Source organism: Petromyzon marinus, chromosome 48 (assembly GCF_048934315.1).
Source record: "Petromyzon marinus isolate PM22_M1 ecotype Great Lakes invasive population chromosome 48, UKy_Petmar_22M1.pri1.0, whole genome shotgun sequence".
NCBI lineage: Eukaryota > Metazoa > Chordata > Hyperoartia > Petromyzontiformes > Petromyzontidae > Petromyzon > Petromyzon marinus.
In genome coordinates this window covers 11,399,255-11,419,175 of record NC_133714.1, presented here as the reverse complement: position 1 = coordinate 11,419,175, position 19,921 = coordinate 11,399,255, and the positions used below count along the sequence as shown (strand labels likewise).

The 19,921-nt window shown below is 46.3% G+C and overlaps 1 protein-coding gene across 1 annotated transcript in view; it reads right to left on the bottom strand.

The window, feature by feature from the left end:
- The window catches only part of LOC116952756 (inter-alpha-trypsin inhibitor heavy chain H2), a 72,454-nt gene extending 59,376 nt beyond the window's left edge, over nucleotides 1–13,078 (bottom strand). Inside the window, exons 1-2 of the mRNA XM_076074545.1 lie at nucleotides 12,402–13,078; nucleotides 9,827–10,002 (exon numbers count right to left, since the gene is read on the bottom strand). Of these exons, the coding sequence (XP_075930660.1) occupies nucleotides 9,827–9,901 (75 nt within the window). The 5' untranslated portion in view covers nucleotides 9,902–10,002; nucleotides 12,402–13,078. The remainder of the gene's footprint in view (nucleotides 1–9,826; nucleotides 10,003–12,401) is intronic.
- Between the last annotated feature and the right edge of the window lie 6,843 nt (nucleotides 13,079–19,921).

The following is a 19,921-nucleotide window of genomic DNA, read 5'->3' as shown; positions in this document are numbered from 1 at the left end:
CGGCACATGAGGGGTGGGTGGCCGGCACCACCCACGACCGCCTTTGTCCCCCCCAGTGCTGATGTTTACACACCGCACTAGGTACTCGTTGTTTAGGCTGAGTCGACCTAGGGGAGGCCCAGGACCAGTTCAGATCGTTGTCACTGGTGTTGGCCGCCATGAGCGGGAATCGAACAACCCAGGCACACACTACCCACAACCCACACACGCACTACCCACAACCCCATACACGACCATACTAACCACAACCCACACACGCACATGTAGTGGCGTAACGCGCGCAGAGTTTGCACACTGCAGTTGCATTATGTACGGGGTTGCAGACAGTGAGGTCAGCTAAAGATAAGCAGGTGCAGGCGGGTGGCCTGGGTGACAGCAGAGAGAGGGAGACACGCCAGCAATTAGGGTAAGAGGCAGTGATTGGCTGGCTGCAAATGCAAATGCGGAAAAGGCGTCACAGAGGCGAGAGATAGTGGCGATAATGGGGAGAACACGTGCGTGAGGCGTGGGGAAGACGCTGGCTTAATGAGGGCTATCTGGGGCCACTTAATGAGGAGGAGGATAAAAAGGGAACGTGTGAGGCAGAGGAGTTGAGTTGGTTGGAGTGGAGACAAGGGAGGATCCAAGAGAAGTCCGGGACCCCGCTCTCCACACCTCGTCCTCTCCAGCGGTGTTGGCTGATCCAACGCTGGATGCAAGGGCGGTTGGAGGAGTGAGGGTAGACAGGCTAGCAGTAGAGAAGCTAGTGGAATCCTAAGTGTGAGTGTGTGACAGGCTAGCAGTGGAGAGGCTAGCGGAATCCTAAGTGTGAGTGTGTGACAGGCTAGCAGAAGAGAGGCTAGTGGAATCCTAAGTGAGTGTGAGACAGGCTAGCAGTGGAGAGGCTAGCAGAATTCTAAGTGTGAGTGTGAGACAGGCTAGAAGTAGAGAGGCGAGCAGAATCCTAAGTGTGAGTGTGTGACAGGCTAGCAGTAGAGAGGCTAGTAGAATTATAAGTGTGAGACAGGCTAGCAGTGGAGAGGCTAGAATATTCCTAAGTGTGAGTGTGTGACAGGCTAGCAGTGGAGACGCTAGTGGAATCCTAAGTGTGAGTGTGTGACAGGCTAGCAGTGGAGAGGCTAGCAGAATCCTAAGTGTGAGACAGGCTAGCAGTAGAGAGGCTAGTAGAATCCTAAGTGTGAGTGTGTGACAGGCTAGCAGTGGAGAGGCTAGCAGAATCCTAAGTGTGAGTGTGTGACAGGCTACATATAATTAAGCCGATATTTTTTATTTACGATCAGACACTAATAACTACTCCAAACATTTGTATTGTTGACGACTTGATTCAACTTCATTCATTTAAAGACGTCCCCATCAGAAACCGCTCAATTTAAAGATTATGTTCTTTCTTTGTTAAAAAGAACAGACATTTATGAACGTAAAACTCCATGAGGGGAAGCTCTCCCATCTTTTACCGTTTTCGGATTATTCAGATTTGAGCATCATAGAATCCGAAATATCTCAAAAGCATTAAAATATAGAACAATGGTTCTCGCTTTAATTGTATTTGCTCTTTAACGCTCTATCAAATGAAACAACTCGCAATCTTATATTTTGAACGATTTCTGAATGACACCAGGCACAAACATCTTTGTGGGGCACTTCAATTCGAGATTTGGGGGCCTTTAAATAAAAAATCTCGGAATTTCAGATGTTCCCTGTTTGTGTCCTAAAAGCTGCCTGTGTACCAAATTTCAGCTTTGTACCTTTGCGGGAAGTACCCTAGAGGTTTTTGAGACATACAGATTAAGGTCTTTATATAGATCGTATACAGCACAGTCCGCGATAACGAGTGAGATGCATCACGCAGGGCCGAACAAAGAATGAGGCGCGCCTCAGTCTGCGGGTGAGTAGCATCTAGAAGCATCCAGCAGCATCCCAATGCCTTGTTGTGCGATGCCATCCCGAGGCAGCCATTATGACCACTTGTTCCTACTCACGCTGTGACGTAGTTCGCTCGATCGTGTTATATCCAATTCGTATCCGCGTTATAAACAATACGTTCACTCATACATTCACTGCGTCGTATCCACTCTACGTTGTGAAAACAACATGCGGCGTTATAGGAGAACGGACCGCATGCATGTTGAACTTCTTTCGCACTGTACGTAGCCGACCGTGCCAATCGTGGACAATTCAGGGTCCGCAAATCAGTGAGCAACAAGAAAGATAGACAGCAGCAGCAAGACGTCTCGTGCTCGCGAGGAACCACAGGTGAGTGCGGAATCCCCAGCAGCGTTACCCCAATGCGAGCAACACTCCGGATTGGTTTCAGCACACCATGGGGCGCCTCATCAGCAGGGTCAGGCTGGCCTCAACCAATGCTGGTGAACTGCCAGATGTGTAGAGGAGAGGTTCCTCTCTGTTAGGATGCATGTAGAGGGACTCATCGACTTACGAATGAGTTAGGTTCCTGAGGTCTGTTCGTAAGTCGATTTGTTCGCAAGATCAAACTTTACTCCTGTCAATTGCAAACACGTTGTATGGCATGTACACTAAACAAATTGTATAAACTCCTGTAGACGTAGATGCTACTGGTTGTTCATATTCTGCAGATGTAGATTGTACTGGTGCTTCATGTTCTGCAGATGTAGATGCCACTGATTGTTCATGTTCTGCAGATGTAGATGCCACTGGTTGTTCATGTTCTGCAGATGAAGATGCCACTGGTTCTTTATGTTTTGCAGATGTAGATGCCACTGGTATCTTCATGTTCTTCAGATGATCCACCGCCGCCATATATTGAGCAGCGGTTGAACCTACGACTTGCAGTTCCGAACAGGCAACTGGACATGCGGACCAGGTTTGTTATCTCTGAAAGTTTGTAAGTCGAATGTTCATAAGTAGAGGTGGAGTCCCTGTAGAGCGATAATATTGTACCCCCGACAAGATCTCCGATCAGAGATTTGCCCTCCACCCCCCATATTTGGAAGAAAGTTGGCGTGTCTTTGGCCGAAGGGGGCGTGTTTTGCCCATATATAGGCATCACGGATCGTTAATCGAGACTAATCGTATCGATTCCCGCTCAGTCGATCCGTAATTAAACAAACATCGGTTTAATCGCCGTGTGAGATTAACCTGCCAATCGATTCGCGGATCGAGTAATGGTGTGACATGCCTCGACTTCATTTAAATGGCTGCTATCAGCGATATCGATGATTGGGGGCACCATTTTTTTTAGGGTCGTGGTGGCCCTCACTTGGAACGTCGACTGCCAACTAAGTGCCCATTGTTTTTTTGCGGTAAAGTCACGTATGTAGAAATACAATAAAATGATATTAAACAAAAAACAATTATGACGTTTGGATCACAACGCAAGCGATCTTCATCAAGTGTCAAGAACAAATCACGGAGGTAAATACAACAAAAAGATGAGAGACGAGAATTCAACAAACCTGAAAAAACATTATGTGAAGCACTTCCAGTCAGGCCAACAACACAGTTAGACACTTCCTGGCGGACCACGAATTTCAGAAGAGTGTTAAATTTCGTGTTCAACCTTTGGATTGCACATACTAGCATAGATAGAATGAAAAATACGAGGTACACGGTCAGTAGAAATACATATACAAGTCCACCAAGAGGTAAGGAGGGAGGAAAGACGGACAGGGAGGCAGAGAGAGAGGGGGTGGGGGGATGAACAGAAGTTTAAATAGGAAATACGGTTGGAGGGGGGGGAGGGGCCAGAGCGAGAGTGGCAGCTCAAACGCGCACATCTTACACATACAAAACGGCAGCTCAAAAAAGGACCACCTCTTGTAAATACAAAACAGCAGCTCAAAAAATGACCACCTCTTGTAAATACAAAACGGCAGCTCAAAAAAGGGCACATCTTACACATGATTACAACGGTAACTTCCCCGTAGAAGTGTGATAATAAAATATTAAAGCTTTCGTGACTGCATAAAATTACTCATTGTTTTTTTCGGTAAAGTCACGTATGTAGAAATACAATAAAATGATATTAAAACAAAAAACAATCACGACGTTTCGATCACAACGCAAGCGATCTTCATCAGGTGTAAAGAACAAATCATTTATTAAAAAGGAGTTGGAAAGCTGAAATTCAGCATAAAATTCACTTGAAAATATTCGTCTAACTAAAACTGAAAATGTTCAGAATATTACATTTGAATTCTCTTATTATTCTATAATATTAAAAGTAATTATAACTATTAAAAAATACTTGAAACTTTGTAGTCGAACGAAGCAAAATGGAGAGTACAATTATAACAATCACATTTTCATTCCACAGAATAAAAAGCCCTGGTAGAATCATTAGAATCAAAATGTTTAATAACAATTTTTAAAAAATGACAAAATGTATGCTTCTCCATTCTCCCATTGAGAAGCAAAATGCTCCTTCATGGAATAAATAGGGAGAGCTTGGATCTCTTCATCCTGTGGAATGGATATTTTATTCAGATGAAGCTCTTCTTCGTCTATCCAATCTGCACTCTCTCCATTTTCTTCGTTCGCGATTACAACCATTAGTTCACGTTGCCGACGTGCAGCCACTGTCTGTGGCCTGATGCGTTGGGCGGAATAATAATTGATTCCTGCTTGTGTGTTACAGAGTGGCTGCGCAGCATGACTAACGACGCGAAGTATGTGTGACATTTCTTGCAAATTCTATCGCTAAGCACGGATTGTATTGACGGACAGTGACAAGTCATGGAATCGACCGATATGGATTTGAAGGTGCGAAGAAGGATGTCATCCACTTTCAAACTTTGTGCTGAAAACAGATGGGAATTTATGCGATGTTCCTTCTGTTGTCCGTTCTGGAATTTTAAGACCTTCACTTGTTTGAACAACTGGTAAAGGAGGAGGAAGAAATATGTCTGTTACCACACTAAAACAGGAGCTTCTTGGTTTCAAACAGCACTTGTTGTCGGTGCATTTTACAATGTGTGTCAAGTATTGGCTTGTTCGTACGTGGACTTCGTACCATTTATGATAATCTGGACAAGAGGTTTTGTTCCTGGAGCTCAGACTCTGTTGGCTCGATGTATTCAGCAACTGTCGGAAAATGATCGACAATCAACTGTGACCAAATTTCGGCTAAAGTGTTTCCTGCAAACTTAAAATTCTTCTTCTAAAAAGCAGCATCGATGGTAAACCCTCTTTCGTTTAAATGACTACCGTAGCGGTAATGTGGTAACATCAATCCAATAGGTTCCTTATTGAGTGGCGCCATTTTTCTCTCAACCCTATTAAATGCGCTTCTTCCTGTAGCGTTGGTAGCGAGGAATAAAGCATCGAAATCGTGCTGAAGAAAGTGGTGGATGTCTCGTCCGGGCCACCATCAACTTTCGACACTAAAATTAGTTTGACTTATCGATCAATACCACTCCTTGTAATGACGTCAAACTCCTCGAGAGTAAGCAATTTTTTTTTAATCAAATCAATGGCTGAATGCTGTTGATGACGAGTGTTTACTAGATCTGATTGCTATGTAGGTCGGTCCCAAATAACCAACAGCTTCTCAGTTTCCAAGACCATTAGACTGAATTTGGATTCCGGCATAGACCGAAGGAATTAGCTTGTGTCCTGCGGCCACAACCCAGCCATGGTCAGGCATACTGACTCTGTACTCGACGTGCATCAGCAATGGACTTTGCTTGTTAGCAGCGGCCAACCCTATTGGAACACGAGCTTTGTCGTCTTGACTCACAAAGCACACATCGTTCAGTCCTAGCATGGACGCCAACTCTTCCAAGTACCTTATTGTTGCCGTACAAAACAAACCATCAATATGTTTGGCATGGTGATCGTTCTGTGCTCGAGTGAGTTTCACAGGGACCGTTGACATATGATGCAGCTCTTCAAGAGATGACCTGCACTTCGGCAAAAGACGAAGGTAAAGCCCACTTCTACTGATTGTCAAGCTATCCATCTTCAGCTGATCTAATGTTTTTATGCTTCTGTACACATCGCTCTGCCTTCTTTCATGTGATGCCAATCCATGCATAGCAATATCCATAATAGCTTCCAGTAATTTAGGCTGATCTTCCTCAATTTTCGGCCTAGCAGGCTTGGCCCTGGCGATCAGAGATGTGCGTAGGTCTTGATTATCTTCAAACAGAACTTTTAATTTTATTTTCTTCTCATTTACTGGTTTTTGTGCTCTTTTTTGATCACCCTTTTTCTTCTTCAACTGGTTTTCCAATTAAGTTTTTTCTTCTTCTCTGTCAGTTCTACATCCTGTTGCTGTGTAAACATTCCACGTTTTTGGCGTTCGTACAAGCCGACCAGATCAGAATTCAGAATGTCAATCTGTGACTGCAAATGCAGCTGGGCTGTAGCAATTCTTGATGTTGCTGAATTGCTACTACTAGGCACTGAATCGTCAGCCTGAGCATCGGTCACTTGTCGATCAGACTGCGATACAGAATTCTGAGGTATTTCGGCAGGCACATTTTTTTTTTTATCGGCAGATAATGTTTGTTTAGCCCAAAACGTAAAAAGTTATCCTTTTCGCGTGGTGGAATCGCCTTAAATTCTTCCAACTTTTACTTGCAAATCTGTATCCATTTTTTTATTATTTAATTCCACTTTTGAACCAGTTCTTCTTGGTAAACCTTTCTGCCTTTTGCACGCACGCGTCAAAAAGACACCGGTACACTTTTATTTGTATCCATCGTAGCAGTCAGTTCGTTTTAAAAAAATTGTATTTTATTTTATTGGTGTAATATAAACTTTCATTATTCAATTTTATAAATGTTGCATATTTTAATTATGATTTGAGTTGAAAGTAATGACCAGCCTGAATATTTTAAATAGATAACGTTAAATTAATGAATTATTTGATTAGCTATTCTATGATTATTTGATTACTATGATTACTCAATTAACTCAAACTTACACTGATACGAAGTTTGTAAAAAAATAAAATGAGCTAGTACGGAGCACCTTTATAGAAACATGTCAAAAAACTAAATTTCAATTATAAGCGCAATTTATTTTATTTGTGCGAATGGTTAGTTCGTGCGCACAATGAAACAATTTTTTGCGCGTAAAATACTAAATCGTACTCTTTGGTTCTTTCGGTGGTGGGTACAACCTAAGGGTAAGTGGGCGGGACTAGGGATGGAATTTGCAAGTAAATGTAATCGCAGAGAGGGTAGGGGTGAGTGTCGGCTAATCCGAGGAGGGGGGAGCTGTCGCAACGGGCGGGAGGGTTGGGGTGAAATTTACAGAGGGAAAAAGGTGATAGAGAGAAAAGAAAAACATATCAAACTTAGCAAACTTAGAAATGTAATGCAACTGAGAGAGTCGGCCAACACAACGGTTAACACTATACCAGGTTGATCAACGTCCTTCCAAAGATTGCTACATTTTACATCCATCTTCTCGGTTGATGTCATGTCTGAGTTATGTGGAAATCCTCTCCGTAGAGGCGGTTCGATCTGGATTGGAAGCTTTCGTGACTGCAGGAATGCATACTCTTTGGTTCTTTCGGTAAAGTCACGTAGATAGAAAAACTAACTAATAAATCACGACGTTTCGATAGCAACACAAGCCATCGTCTTCAGGTGAAAAAAATGACATACAGCAGTCGGACTGCTGAGGAGGAAATGTAGCGAGAAAGCTTCAAATCAATGCTAAATCATGCACACGATATACTGAATCGTGAGCGGTGAAATTTCTTTTTTCATTTCCATAAGGGAACTCCGTAGTTAAATAAAATATCCTAAATGGTTAAATGCAGTCACTCATGGTTCATAGTCGGACAATGGCGAAAAGAAGCATGACGCCATTGTCTGGGTACAAAGAACTAAAATGTAATGGAGGAATAATGAATCATGGAGGACGCGTTGGCTATTGTACGCTTGCCGAATGACGTCTATTTAGTAGCTACTCCATGATTCATTACCCCACCATGCTCAAAAATGGCTGTTTGATATTTTGTACCCAAAAACTTGTCTCTCTATATTATTATAAATGTTATTGTAACATAATAGTAGAAAAATGTAATACTGATATAAAAAAATGTATATTTAATACACAAATGCGTGTGATGAAAAATTATGTCGATTGATATGACAGGAATGATAGTACTTACGTTTTTAAAATTCTTATTCGAAACTATCTAGCGTTTTTAATGTAACGATTGCATTACAATTTTATTTTCACTTCCTCCTCCTGACGAAGTATTATTCTCTATAAAAGTGTGATGTAGTTTGAATTCCGGTTCTTATGTTTAACATAATATAATCTATACTATAAATAAAAGGTTACCTTAATACATTTAAATAATCAAAAAAATAATAATGAAATATTCTTGGGTCTTTCTGTGAAGCCAAATAGATAGGTTCAAGGAAAATAACAAAACATGACAAAAAACTACGACGTTTCGATCGCAACACAAGCGGTCGTCATCATTTTCTCCTTTGTTTTGTTATTTTATTTGAACCTATCTACGTGACTTTACCGATAAACCCAATAATATGAATTCCTGCAGTCACGAAAGCTTTAAGTCAAGACTTAATAATGAAAATTAATCAAAATTTGTGTTGCTATAACAATAATATTTATTTAAGTAGAACGTGTTGTTTATACTTATTTTTTTTTCTTGTTTTCTTTTATTTTCTACCAACGTGACTTTACCGAAAGAACCAGAGAGTATGGATTCCTGCAGTCACGAAAGCTTCAAATCATGATCTTTATTTAAAGTTGCGCATTTTGACGTGACGTCACATTTCTCACCCCTCCTGGTCATCATCACCATCACGTTGAAATGTTATTGCAGAAGCCAATTCCTCTGAACTGCAGCGTCACTCGTCTGGGTCGCGCAGGCGTGAGCGTGGACGTTTGGTCGCGGTGGCTCGGAGATGTGAACTCCCTCACCTGGTGTGAAGGAGGTCGTGGGTTCGATCTCGACCCTGACGCCTGCTGCTGCTGCTGTGTATTTGGAGTTTGTGAGTGTCTCTCTCTCTCTCTCACCGGTTTCTCCGTTTTTCCCCCCTCCACATTATGAATCCACGTCACGCGTTTAGACCGAGTCTTTGGCTGCTGCTCTCAATGTCCACATGATGATGATAACGCTCTTTGTCGAGCTATCATTTGTGGGCAGGTCGCTTCAGAAAAAAATATAAATACAACTCAGTGGGCCTGAGCTGGTAAAGTAAAAAAAATTTTTAGTTTAGATTATAATCTGTGTTGAATTTCTTTTACACCGTACATAGCCAACTGTGCTCATTGGAGGTGAGACGGGGAGAACAATACACTAAACACAAAAAGCAGTTTAATTAAATTAGTTTTCAATCTAGATGATTTAAAAGTGAGTTGCTCGCAGTGGCTTGCTCATATCTGAAAGGAAGAGCATTCCAGACGGCCGCAGAAGCGCATCCGAAAGCGCCGCGTGACGATGCGGTGGCCGTTTTTGTTTCGATGGCGAGCCAGAAGCTGCCGCTGCTGCTGCGATGATGACGACCGGGGGTCGAGTTAACGATGATTTACATTGTTCCTTGACGAGATCAGCAAAGGTACAACACGCTGGGTGACGTGCGGTGGGTGACCGTGGGTGGTGGAGCTGTCAACCTGGAATCAGGGGCCTACTTTATTAAGGACCAATTCAGACCTTATTTGTGCCCCGTGCACGTATAAATCTCAACGATCATCCTACAAAGTCCCATCACAAGGGAGAAACACAAACAAATAGAAAATCATTTTTGTTCCCGTATTGAAACGGCTGTTCGCCGTTCGGACCTGGAAACTACATTTCCCTGTACAAGAACAGGGGCTAAATCGTGTGGGGTGGTGAGTGTCTGAGGGAACTCACCCGTCCATTGAGGCCCTCCTGCAGAGACGAAGCGAGCAACGCGGAAAGGACGCAAAGCAGCAGCAGCCGCGACATGATCGCGTGTGGAGGAGGAGTTGGTGGTGGTGGCGACGGCGAGGCGGCGATGATTCCGAGTTCCCCAGGTCTCAGACCCGCCGTGCGGCGCTCAGTGAGGTCTTATTGTCAAGGGAGGCGGGCGTGTTGAGGGGGGTGGGAGGGGATACAAAGAGGGGTGGAACACGGGGAGGGGACACTGATGGATGAGCCCTCGGTCATTCCTGGTTTTTGTGAGACATTCTCATCGGTGATGTCGAGGAATTTTTTTAATGCTTTTTGTAACTTGTCCAAAAATTAGAAGCACTCGGAGAAGTCGGTTCCACGAAAAGCCGATTGTGTCATCTCATCCGTTACACCGTGATCAACCACCACCACCACACCACCACGTTCAACCAACACCACAACCACCACAACCACCACCACACCACGTTCAACCACCACACCACCACGTTCAACCAACACCACAACCACCACAACCACCACCACACCACGTTCAACCACCACCACACCACGTTCAACCACCACCACAATCACCATCACAACCACCACCACAGCGTGTTCAACCAACACCACCACACCGTGTTCAACCACCACCACCACACCGTGTTCAACCATCGCCACGACAACACCGTGTTCAACCACAACCACCACCACACCACGTTCAACCACCACACCACCACGTTCAACCAACACCACAACCACCACAACCACCACCACACCACGTTCAACCACCACCACTCCACGTTCAACCACCACCACACTGTGTTCAACCACCACACTGTGTTCAACAACCACCACCACAGCGTGTTCAACCACCACGACCACCACCGTATTCAACAACCACCACCACACCGTGTTCAACAACCACCACCACACCGTGTTCAACCACTACCACCAAAACACCGTGTTCAACCACCACCACCACCACACTGTGTTCAACTATCACCACTTCCACAACCACCACACCCTGTTCAACCACAACCACACCGTGTTCAACTACCACCACCACAAAGTGTTCAACTAAAACCACCACCAGCACCACCACCTCACCGTGTTCAACCACCACCACCACCACCACACCGTGTTCAACTACCACCACGACCACCACAAAGTGTTCAACTAACACCAACACCAGCACCACACAGTGTTCAACTACCACCACACAGTGTTCAACCACCACCACACCGTGCTCAACTAACACCACCACACTGTGTCTAACCACCACCAAAAAGTGTTCAACTACCACCATAACCACTACCACCACCACCACCACACCGTGTTCAACCTCCACCATCACCACACTGTGTTCAACTAACACCACCACCACCACAAATTGTTCAACTAACACCTCCACCAGCACCACCACCACAAATTGTTTAACACCACCACCAGCACCACCACACCGTGTTCAACCACCACCACCACACTGTGTTCAACTAACACAACAAACCACCACCACTACCACACCGTGTTCCACTATCACCATCACCACCACACTGTGTTCAACCACCACCATCACCACCACACCGTGTTCAACCACCACCACTAAAATCGTGTTCAACTACCACCACGACCATCACCAAACACCATCACCACACCGTGTTCAACCATGACCAACCACTACCACACCGAATTCAACCACCACCACTCTGTGTTCAAATATCATCACCACCACCCCACCGTGTTCAACCAGCACTACCACCACCACCACACCATGTTCAACAACCACCACCATCACACTGTGTTTACACATCCCATCAGGCAAACCTGCATTCCTCCCAAGAGTGTTCTTTAAGCGGCATTGGCTCAACAGAAGCAAAACAGAATCGGTTTCGAATTTCAGCGGTTTCATCAGCAGTGTCGGTCTTTTGTTGGACCAATGCTCAATAATCATCACCATGATTTCTTTATCACCATCGTCATTTCCCTACCATCATTATTCCCCCGCTCCTCCGATTAGCACGGTTGGCTACTGACGGTGCTCAAAGAACATCATCATTTTCCTTCATACCATCATCATCATTCTCCATTCATGTCCAATGGCAGTTTGCCTTATTTGCGCCCCCCCCCCCAAAAAAAACCCTTATTTTTTTGTTGCCAATCGTTTTTTTTACTTATTTAAAAAATGCGGTCAATATTTGCTCGGAGAGATAGGAGCGACCACGACCTTCACGGGCCGAGATAAAAATCAAAGCGCTCATCTCGGCAGCCTCCACCCCCGCGTTGCACACGCAGCACAAACACGCGGGCCGTGTGCGGGGAGGAGGGCCGTGCTTGCCGGCCGGAGAGGGTCCCATACGGGGGGTGGTCGTGGTGGTGGCCAATACCCGCCCAGAAGCCCCATTGGGAACGTTTCCAAAGAGTTAAGAACGCGTGCTAATTTCGAGCATTGCGATGCGTAATCGAATTTACATTTTTTCGCATCACATCACGTGAGCACAATGCCAAATGATGTCGTGCATCCTCCGCCACCCGACAAAGCCAAATAAATATAGGTTTGTTGTCTCCACCCACTTACCTCAGAATGAGGTGGTCGCCGTTGGGAGAGAGAAGATGGGAATGAGAGCCTGCGTGGAAGACATCTCAGCCGCCACCGAAGAAGGGCTCGTGATGTAGAGGCCTCACCTCGTCAGCAGGCGGTGATGGGTGAGCCCCCGCCTGGGGCAGACGAGGGGGTAGGCATAAGGGAAGCCGTACCGGGGCGTAGATAGCTGAGGGATGTCCGCGTAAAGGACAGAGTTCTGACGTGTCTAAGCGTCGAGTATAGAGAGTGTAAACAGTGTATAAGAGTGTTCAAGAGTGTGAATAAACGGCAAGCAGCCCTCGGTAAGAATCCTCGTCTCCGTCTTCCTCTACAAGTCTCCTGGGAGTCAAGAGGTACGACACAACATTTGGTGTCGGAAGTGGCCATCGAACCTTCGCCGCTTAAATTCAAGGAAGTTGGCACCTTCCGCTGGCATGGTGTAAAAGCCGGTAGCGGAGTGCAAGACCCAACCGGAGGAGCGGATGGACGGCAAGGGCTGCACCAAAGCTCTCCCCGCGACGACCCCGGAGTCCGGGGCCCGGTGATGTGCCCCGGGGTGCGAATGCAGCCTGCGCAGGAGGCTGCGGGCCCCGACTGTCCGCCATCGACGGCGAGCTGGGGCGACGTCCCTGGCCGGCTCGACCAGTTGCTGGCGTCGATGGAGCGGCTGGGAGTTGGTGGGTGGATGGCGGAGCTGCGGGGGGACGTGGCCACCGTCGGGTTGCTGTGGCGGTTCCCGCCATCCCCGCGGGTGCGGGTGTTCCCGCCATTTTCACGGCGGCGGTGTTCCCGCCGTTTTGCACGCGGCTGCGACGTGGCCGTCAGCCGCCATTGCCGCCGCTGGAACCCGGCGACTGCGAGCGGGGTATGCTTCCCTCCCCGCCATTGTAGAGGTGGGCTCCGACGTCTGGAGCCTGGGGAGCCGCCTGCTTCGTGCTGGTGGGGTGAGCCGGCACGAATGAGAGCGCACCACCAATGCGCGATGGGCCTGCTGCTTGCGGGGGGGAGCAGGCCGCCTCGTTGGTGTGACGGGCACAGCGGGACATTGCTTCGAGGGACTTTTTGACGTCGGCCGTCAAGTATTATGTTCCTCACTGACATTCATTCCCTCTTTGTTTTATTGCATTTTTAGGTTGTTGGCGGTGTTACAATGTTATGTTGTGGCTATTGCGATGTCAGCATGTGGGTTTAGTGTTATAGTGTGCTGTTGTTTGTGACGTTTTTTCCGCTTATCGTAGGGGTTGTCTAAGTTTTTTTTGTGATTATATAATGTGACGTTGACAGCCGAGACGGCTGATTTTTCTTCACGGGGAGGGTGATGTAGAGGAGTAGTGGGATGACGCCATGTCATCTGTAGAGGATTGGGATGACGTGCTGTGATGATGTCATGTCATCGAGGCAGCGGGGTACTTAAGGGGGACCCCGGGACGAGGGCGGGGTCGCTGTGGGGAGAGTGAGGTGGTCGCCATGGGGAGAGAGAAGATGGGAACGAGAGCCTGCGTGGAAGACATCTCAGCCGCCGCCGAAGATGGGCTCGTGATGTAGAGGCCTCACCTCATTGCCGGGCGGTGATGGACGAGCCCCCGCCTGGGGCAGACGAGGGGGTAGGCATAAGGGAAGCCATACTGGGGCGTAGATAGCTGAGGGATGTCCACGTAAAGGACAGAGTTCTGACGTGTCTAAGCGTCGAGTATAGAGAGTGTAAATAGTGTATAAGAGTGTGCAAGTGTGTGAATAAACGGCAAGCAGCCCTATGTAAGAATCCTCATCTCCGTCTTCCTCTACAAGTCTCCTGGGTGTCCAGAGTTACTACACAACACATGTGTAGTGACTGAATCGGAGACACTAAGAGTTGGAGGCACTTTGTTTATTAACACGCACCAACCAATAAATCGGTCTATAGTCGACTACGGCTCCCAGTCAGGACAGTTGGTAGACTGCCTGACTGGCGACGCCGAGATGGTGAAGACGGAGACGATGAGAAGAACGGTGAAGACTCTAGCTGCAGGACAGGGATCCCACTCCAGGGGTCCCTCTTTTCCTGCCATCGTGGTCTGGCTCCACCCCCGGCCACGCCCCCTGTCTAGAACCTACCCGCGGGTTTCTGGTGTGCTCCTTCCGTGACCTTTCCCCTAGATCTCCCTCTGGTGTATCACCTGGCCTGCTGCTGTCAGGGCTGCTGTAAGCTGCAGATGCCCTTCCCCGCAAGCAGCCAGCACTATGCTGCTACATAGCTAATTCTGTGTCACTACATATGTACAGAGGTTTAACACGTAGGCTTTCGTGACCAGTATTATTTAAAATAAAGGCTTTTGGGTTAGATTGCATAAGTATAAATGTGTTGCAACCCTCCACCACCAGACACGGGCAATCAGTAAAAAATATTATGAACATGTACAGCGCACTGAATCAGTTTCAAAATTCAGTGTCTCATCAGCGGTGCCAGTCTTTAGGGTGTTTTTGGTTGCTTTTCAGCACACCAGTGGTTCCCGCCAGCACACTGCATCGGTTTTCAACATTCAATGTCTCAATTTAAAGCTTTCGTGACTGCAGGGATTCATATGCTTGGTTCTTTCAGTAAAGTCACGTAAAAGGGAAATAATAAAATAATAAAAAAGAAAACATAATAAACATTCTCACGACGTTTCCCGCTACCACTCTCATTGACATATTTCTTTGTTTCCTCCTTAGTACCTTTCACGCAGCGGTCAATGGTATGGTGTATAGTAGATTGTATAATAAATAGTATAATAGCGTAATGAGACTAAGGTGCTCTGCAAACCTTCTGGCTACTTTCAAAGGTTTGTCCATGAAGCCATCCAGATACATAAACATAGACATAACTTAAACCGAGAAGATGGATACAATTTGAGCAATCAATGGAAGGATGTTATTAACCAGGTAAAACGTGAACTGTCTATGGTTGTTCCATCATATTAACTGGGCACTAGTCTATTCTGCCGAGTTATTTGCATACCCAGCGTTTGGCAGTACTGCTACTGTTGCTTTGTTGTGTTTCATTGGCTTTACTGTAGTGGTGTTGGCTTTTTTGTACTTCTCCAACGTCTGCTAGTGTTGCTTTGTTGTCTTTCATTGGCTTTGCTGCAGTGGCATTGGTTTTCTGCACCTTTCTAGCCCCGCCCATTCCCCCCCCCCCGTCCAGTAGCATTCCACGCAATGCTCCCCTCCCCTCCTCCCCCCCTCTCTTGCTCCTCCCCCCTCTCTAACCTATATAACCCCTTACCACAGCATATTTCCCACTTCAGTTAAAATTTTCTTGCTGTAGTTTTTACACCTGATGATTGCTTGTGTTGCAATCGAAACGTCGTGAGAATTTTTATTATGTTTAATTTTTTATAATTTTATTATTTCCCTTCTACGTGACTTTACCGAAAGAACCAAGAATATTCAATGTCTCTTCAACGGTGTCAGTCTTTTCGGTTGCCCAGTGCTCTGGTGGTGCTGAAGCAATCACGTCTTGGTGCGTTTGTTCACGTGACAATTTTTTATTAAACGCTTTGGGTGGAGGAGGACGCACGATGGCTCACTGTAATTGTTACTCACGCGCCATCTAGCCCTAGCCAGAATAACAATCATCACTTGTGAATTTAACAGACTCGAGTCGGGCAAGCGCTGTTAGAGAGTCGCGCTGTAACAGGATAAAATTAATCCGTGACAGAATGAATGATAAATTGCGTGTAATGTTTTATGCCCACATATGGAGTAATTGGGCGTATCTGTGCCCATATCAGGAATACTGGAACGGGACTCGACATATTTTTAACGATCCATCGCTCGATTAAATGGAAATTGACCGATTTGTTTTATTAATAGTGTTTGAGCATGGATCGCAAGCTGTCACATTTCGCATGCAATTTCTTTTTAAATTGGTAAAGTGATTCCTGGTCACGTGATTTGTCACGGATTCATTACATCCTGTTACATCACCTATTAAGGCCGAACACGGCGCTCGGGGGGGAGGTGGCTATATGCCACGCCCCCGGCCGCCTTTGTCTCCCCAGTCTATAAAATGGTGCGCGTGACTTCACCAGGGGGAGGTGGTGTCACTTAGCATGTGTTTCGTGAGTGAGTGAGAGAGATACGCGCGGGTCGTTGTTGCCTAAAGGCACATTTGCCACTCCCGAAGTTGACTGAAGACCCGCTTCTCGTGATGAGACTCACTCCGAGGGCGTTCACCTGGAGACTACGTCATCACCGAGGTGTCGAGGAGTAACAATCATACCTGTCAACCCATAGGGGCCGTCCATAATGACGTCACGCACCTGGAGGGGGAGGGGGTCAGACATTTGTGACGATGTGTGACGGGGGGGGGTTGAGAAATGTGACGTCATTTTAAAATGCGCAACTTAAAATAAATATAGACAACACGTTCTACTTAATTAACTAGACTTTTAAATAAATGTTTTCTTCTACAACATCAGAGTGCAGCGCCACATTAAATACGCACTCCAATGATAATAGTTTAAATCGATTTAAAGCCTGTTTTATTTTTGGGAGGGGGGCATAGCTTTGTGACGTCATATTTGAGGGCGGGTCTGACTTTTTGTGACGCCGTGTGACGAAGGGGGGGGAGGGGGGGGGCAAAAATCGTCCAAAATCGCGTGACGTCATTTATGGACGGCCCCATATGGTGGACCATACGTTCATGTCCATACGTTGTACAGACATTTCAATACGGGCAATTTTTTGTTCTATTTGTGTTTCTCCCTTCTGATGGGACTTTGTAGGATGAACATTGATATTTATAAGGACACAGGGTGACCAATAAGATCTGACTTGGTAGGTAATGATGTCGGCGCTAAGGGGTTGACAGGTATGAATAATAGACAACGCGTCCCGAGAAGTCGGTGCTGTTGTGTGCTCGAGAGATTGCGTGTCAAGACCAACACAGAGAGGTATGGAGTCCTTTCATAACAGACGCCTAAGTCGAATCCGCTGCATCTTCTGGCCAAACAAAATCAACGACACCGTACTGTACAAGAAAACCCAGTTGTCCTAATATCATTCATGAGGCATCTAGAGACGGCGACTCAGATAGCCCGTACATGTTATCAGAATGGGCCAGGGGATCGTATACCAAAAATTGCCCTCAGATGGACGCCACCGGGCAAAAGAAAACCTGGGAGACCCAAGACCACGTGGTGCAAGGCTGTGAAGGATGAGCTGACAGCAATCAACCTCTCTTGGGGCGAGGCTCAACATGTTGCCAAGGACAGGAAGAAGTGGAGGGAACTCATTGTGGCCTTATGTCCAAGAGCGGGATGAAAAGGATTAACGAACGAACAACATCCCGAGAAAAGACGTTTAAAAAAGTAAAGTCTCACCATCAGACAACCACGGTGTGGCTGCAGCGAGCGCATCGTCTCTGCGTGTTGACGTCACTGCGGTTCAACGTCTCCCACACTTTGACGTCACTGCGGTTCGACGTCCCCCACACTTCGACGTCACAGCAGTTTGACGTCTCCCACACTGTGACATCACGGTGGTTCGACGTCTCCCACACTAAATTTCGATTTAAAAACCATCACCTTACCCTACATTGCAGGGGTCACTAAAAAGATCTCCAAAATCCTGAATAAACACAAGATCCAGGTCCGATTCAACACAGTACATAAAATCCGTGATCTGGTTCCATCTGTAAAAGATGCTGTTCCAGACATACAGTACCCGGGCGTTTACAAACTAAAGTGCCTCTGTGGTAGTAGCTACATTGGAGAAACCAAACGACATATCTCGGACAGCATCCGCAAACATAAAGCAGACTTGAAACATGGTAGGACGAACTCCTCAGTCGTGGCAGATCACTGTTATAATTCAGTGGGCTCACATGATATTGACTTCTCCAAGACGGAGGTTATTTGCAAGCCAACCGGCTACCATGAGAGATTCGTTCATGAGGCCATTCACATATACAAGCACAGAGACAATTTCAACCGAAAAGATGGATTCTGGCTTAGTAACCATTGGAAATATGTTTTAAACCATTTCGGTTCTTAATTAATTGTATTTTACGGTGACCTTCAGACCGCAGCTCTTTCGCTGGCATTGCCTCTTAATACCTCTCACACCACGGTTACTTAGTTTTTTCACATCGGTTTAATAGTTGATAGTTGGGTAGTTGCAGCCCTTTAGCGTCCATATACTAAATGCCTCTGTTGATATGTAAACTTTGACTTTAACATAGCTATTTCTGTGATCAGTCACAAGCTAATCCCTCAGCTATTTCAATGCTAAATTCTCCTGTTTGATATGTAAACTCCTTTGTCAACGCGATTTACTTCTCTCACCTAGCTTGAAAGACGCTACAAATCTTAGCAGCGTTCATTGAAGTGCTGTCGTCCCGACAGTTCTGTTCCTTCACCTGAAGAAGGCTACTTGTGTTGTGGCCGAAACGTCGTGAGAATTTTATTTTATTATGTTTTATTTTTATTATTTTGTTTCCATTCTACGTGACTTTACCGAAAGAACCAAGAAGATGTCTCCCACACTGTGACATCACGGCAGTTCAATGTCTCCCACACTGTGACATCACGGCGGTTCGACGTCTCCTACACTGTGACATCACAGCAGTTCAATGTCTCCCACACTGTGACATCACGGCGGTTCGACGTCTCCCACACTGTGACATCACGGCAGTTCAATGTGTCCCACACTGTGACATCACGGCAGTTCAATGTCTCCCACACTGTGACCTCACGGCAGTTCAATGTCTCCCACACTGTGACATCACGGCAGTTCAATGTCTCCCACACTGTGACATCACGGCAGTTCAATGTCTCCCACACTGTGACATCACGGCAGTTCAATGTCTCCCACACTGTGACATCACGGCAGTTCAATGTCTCCCACACTGTGACATCACGGCAGTTCAATGTCTCCCACACTGTGACATCACGGCGGCTCGACATCTCTCAACGCTTCCACGCTGCTCTGTTGCAGCCACCGTCGTCTCCTCCACGCTTCAGCGTTGGTGACAGCGCCGGCGGCTCTGTGTCACTTTGCCACTCGAGCGCTAACTCTGCGCTCCGTCGTCGTCGTTGTCTCGATGAATGGCGGGGAAGGGAAGTCGCCGAGATTATTTGAAACCACGACTCGAACGAGGCACACCACGTGCAGTGGGGACCCCCCCCCCTCACCCCCACTGTGTGCTCTGGCATTGCGAGTGGAAGCGTTAAACGGCTAACAAAGCCAGATTCACGGCTTCTCCAGAAGCATGATGACAGCTCTTCGAGACCACCAGTAGAGGCGATAGGATCAGAATCAAAATATTTATATATATACCGTAGAAATCCAATGAGCTATAAAGCTATTTTTGTGTAGGGGCGGGTAAGAACGTTATAACAACAAACTGTACAGAAACATGATAGTACAAGCTATAAGAATGATAAACAAATAACCCAAACGCAGACAAAACTCAATCGTCCCCATCCCACCAGGCAATGCCCACTGAGCTATTCAATTATTTTTCAGAAGCGACCTGGCCGTAAATGATA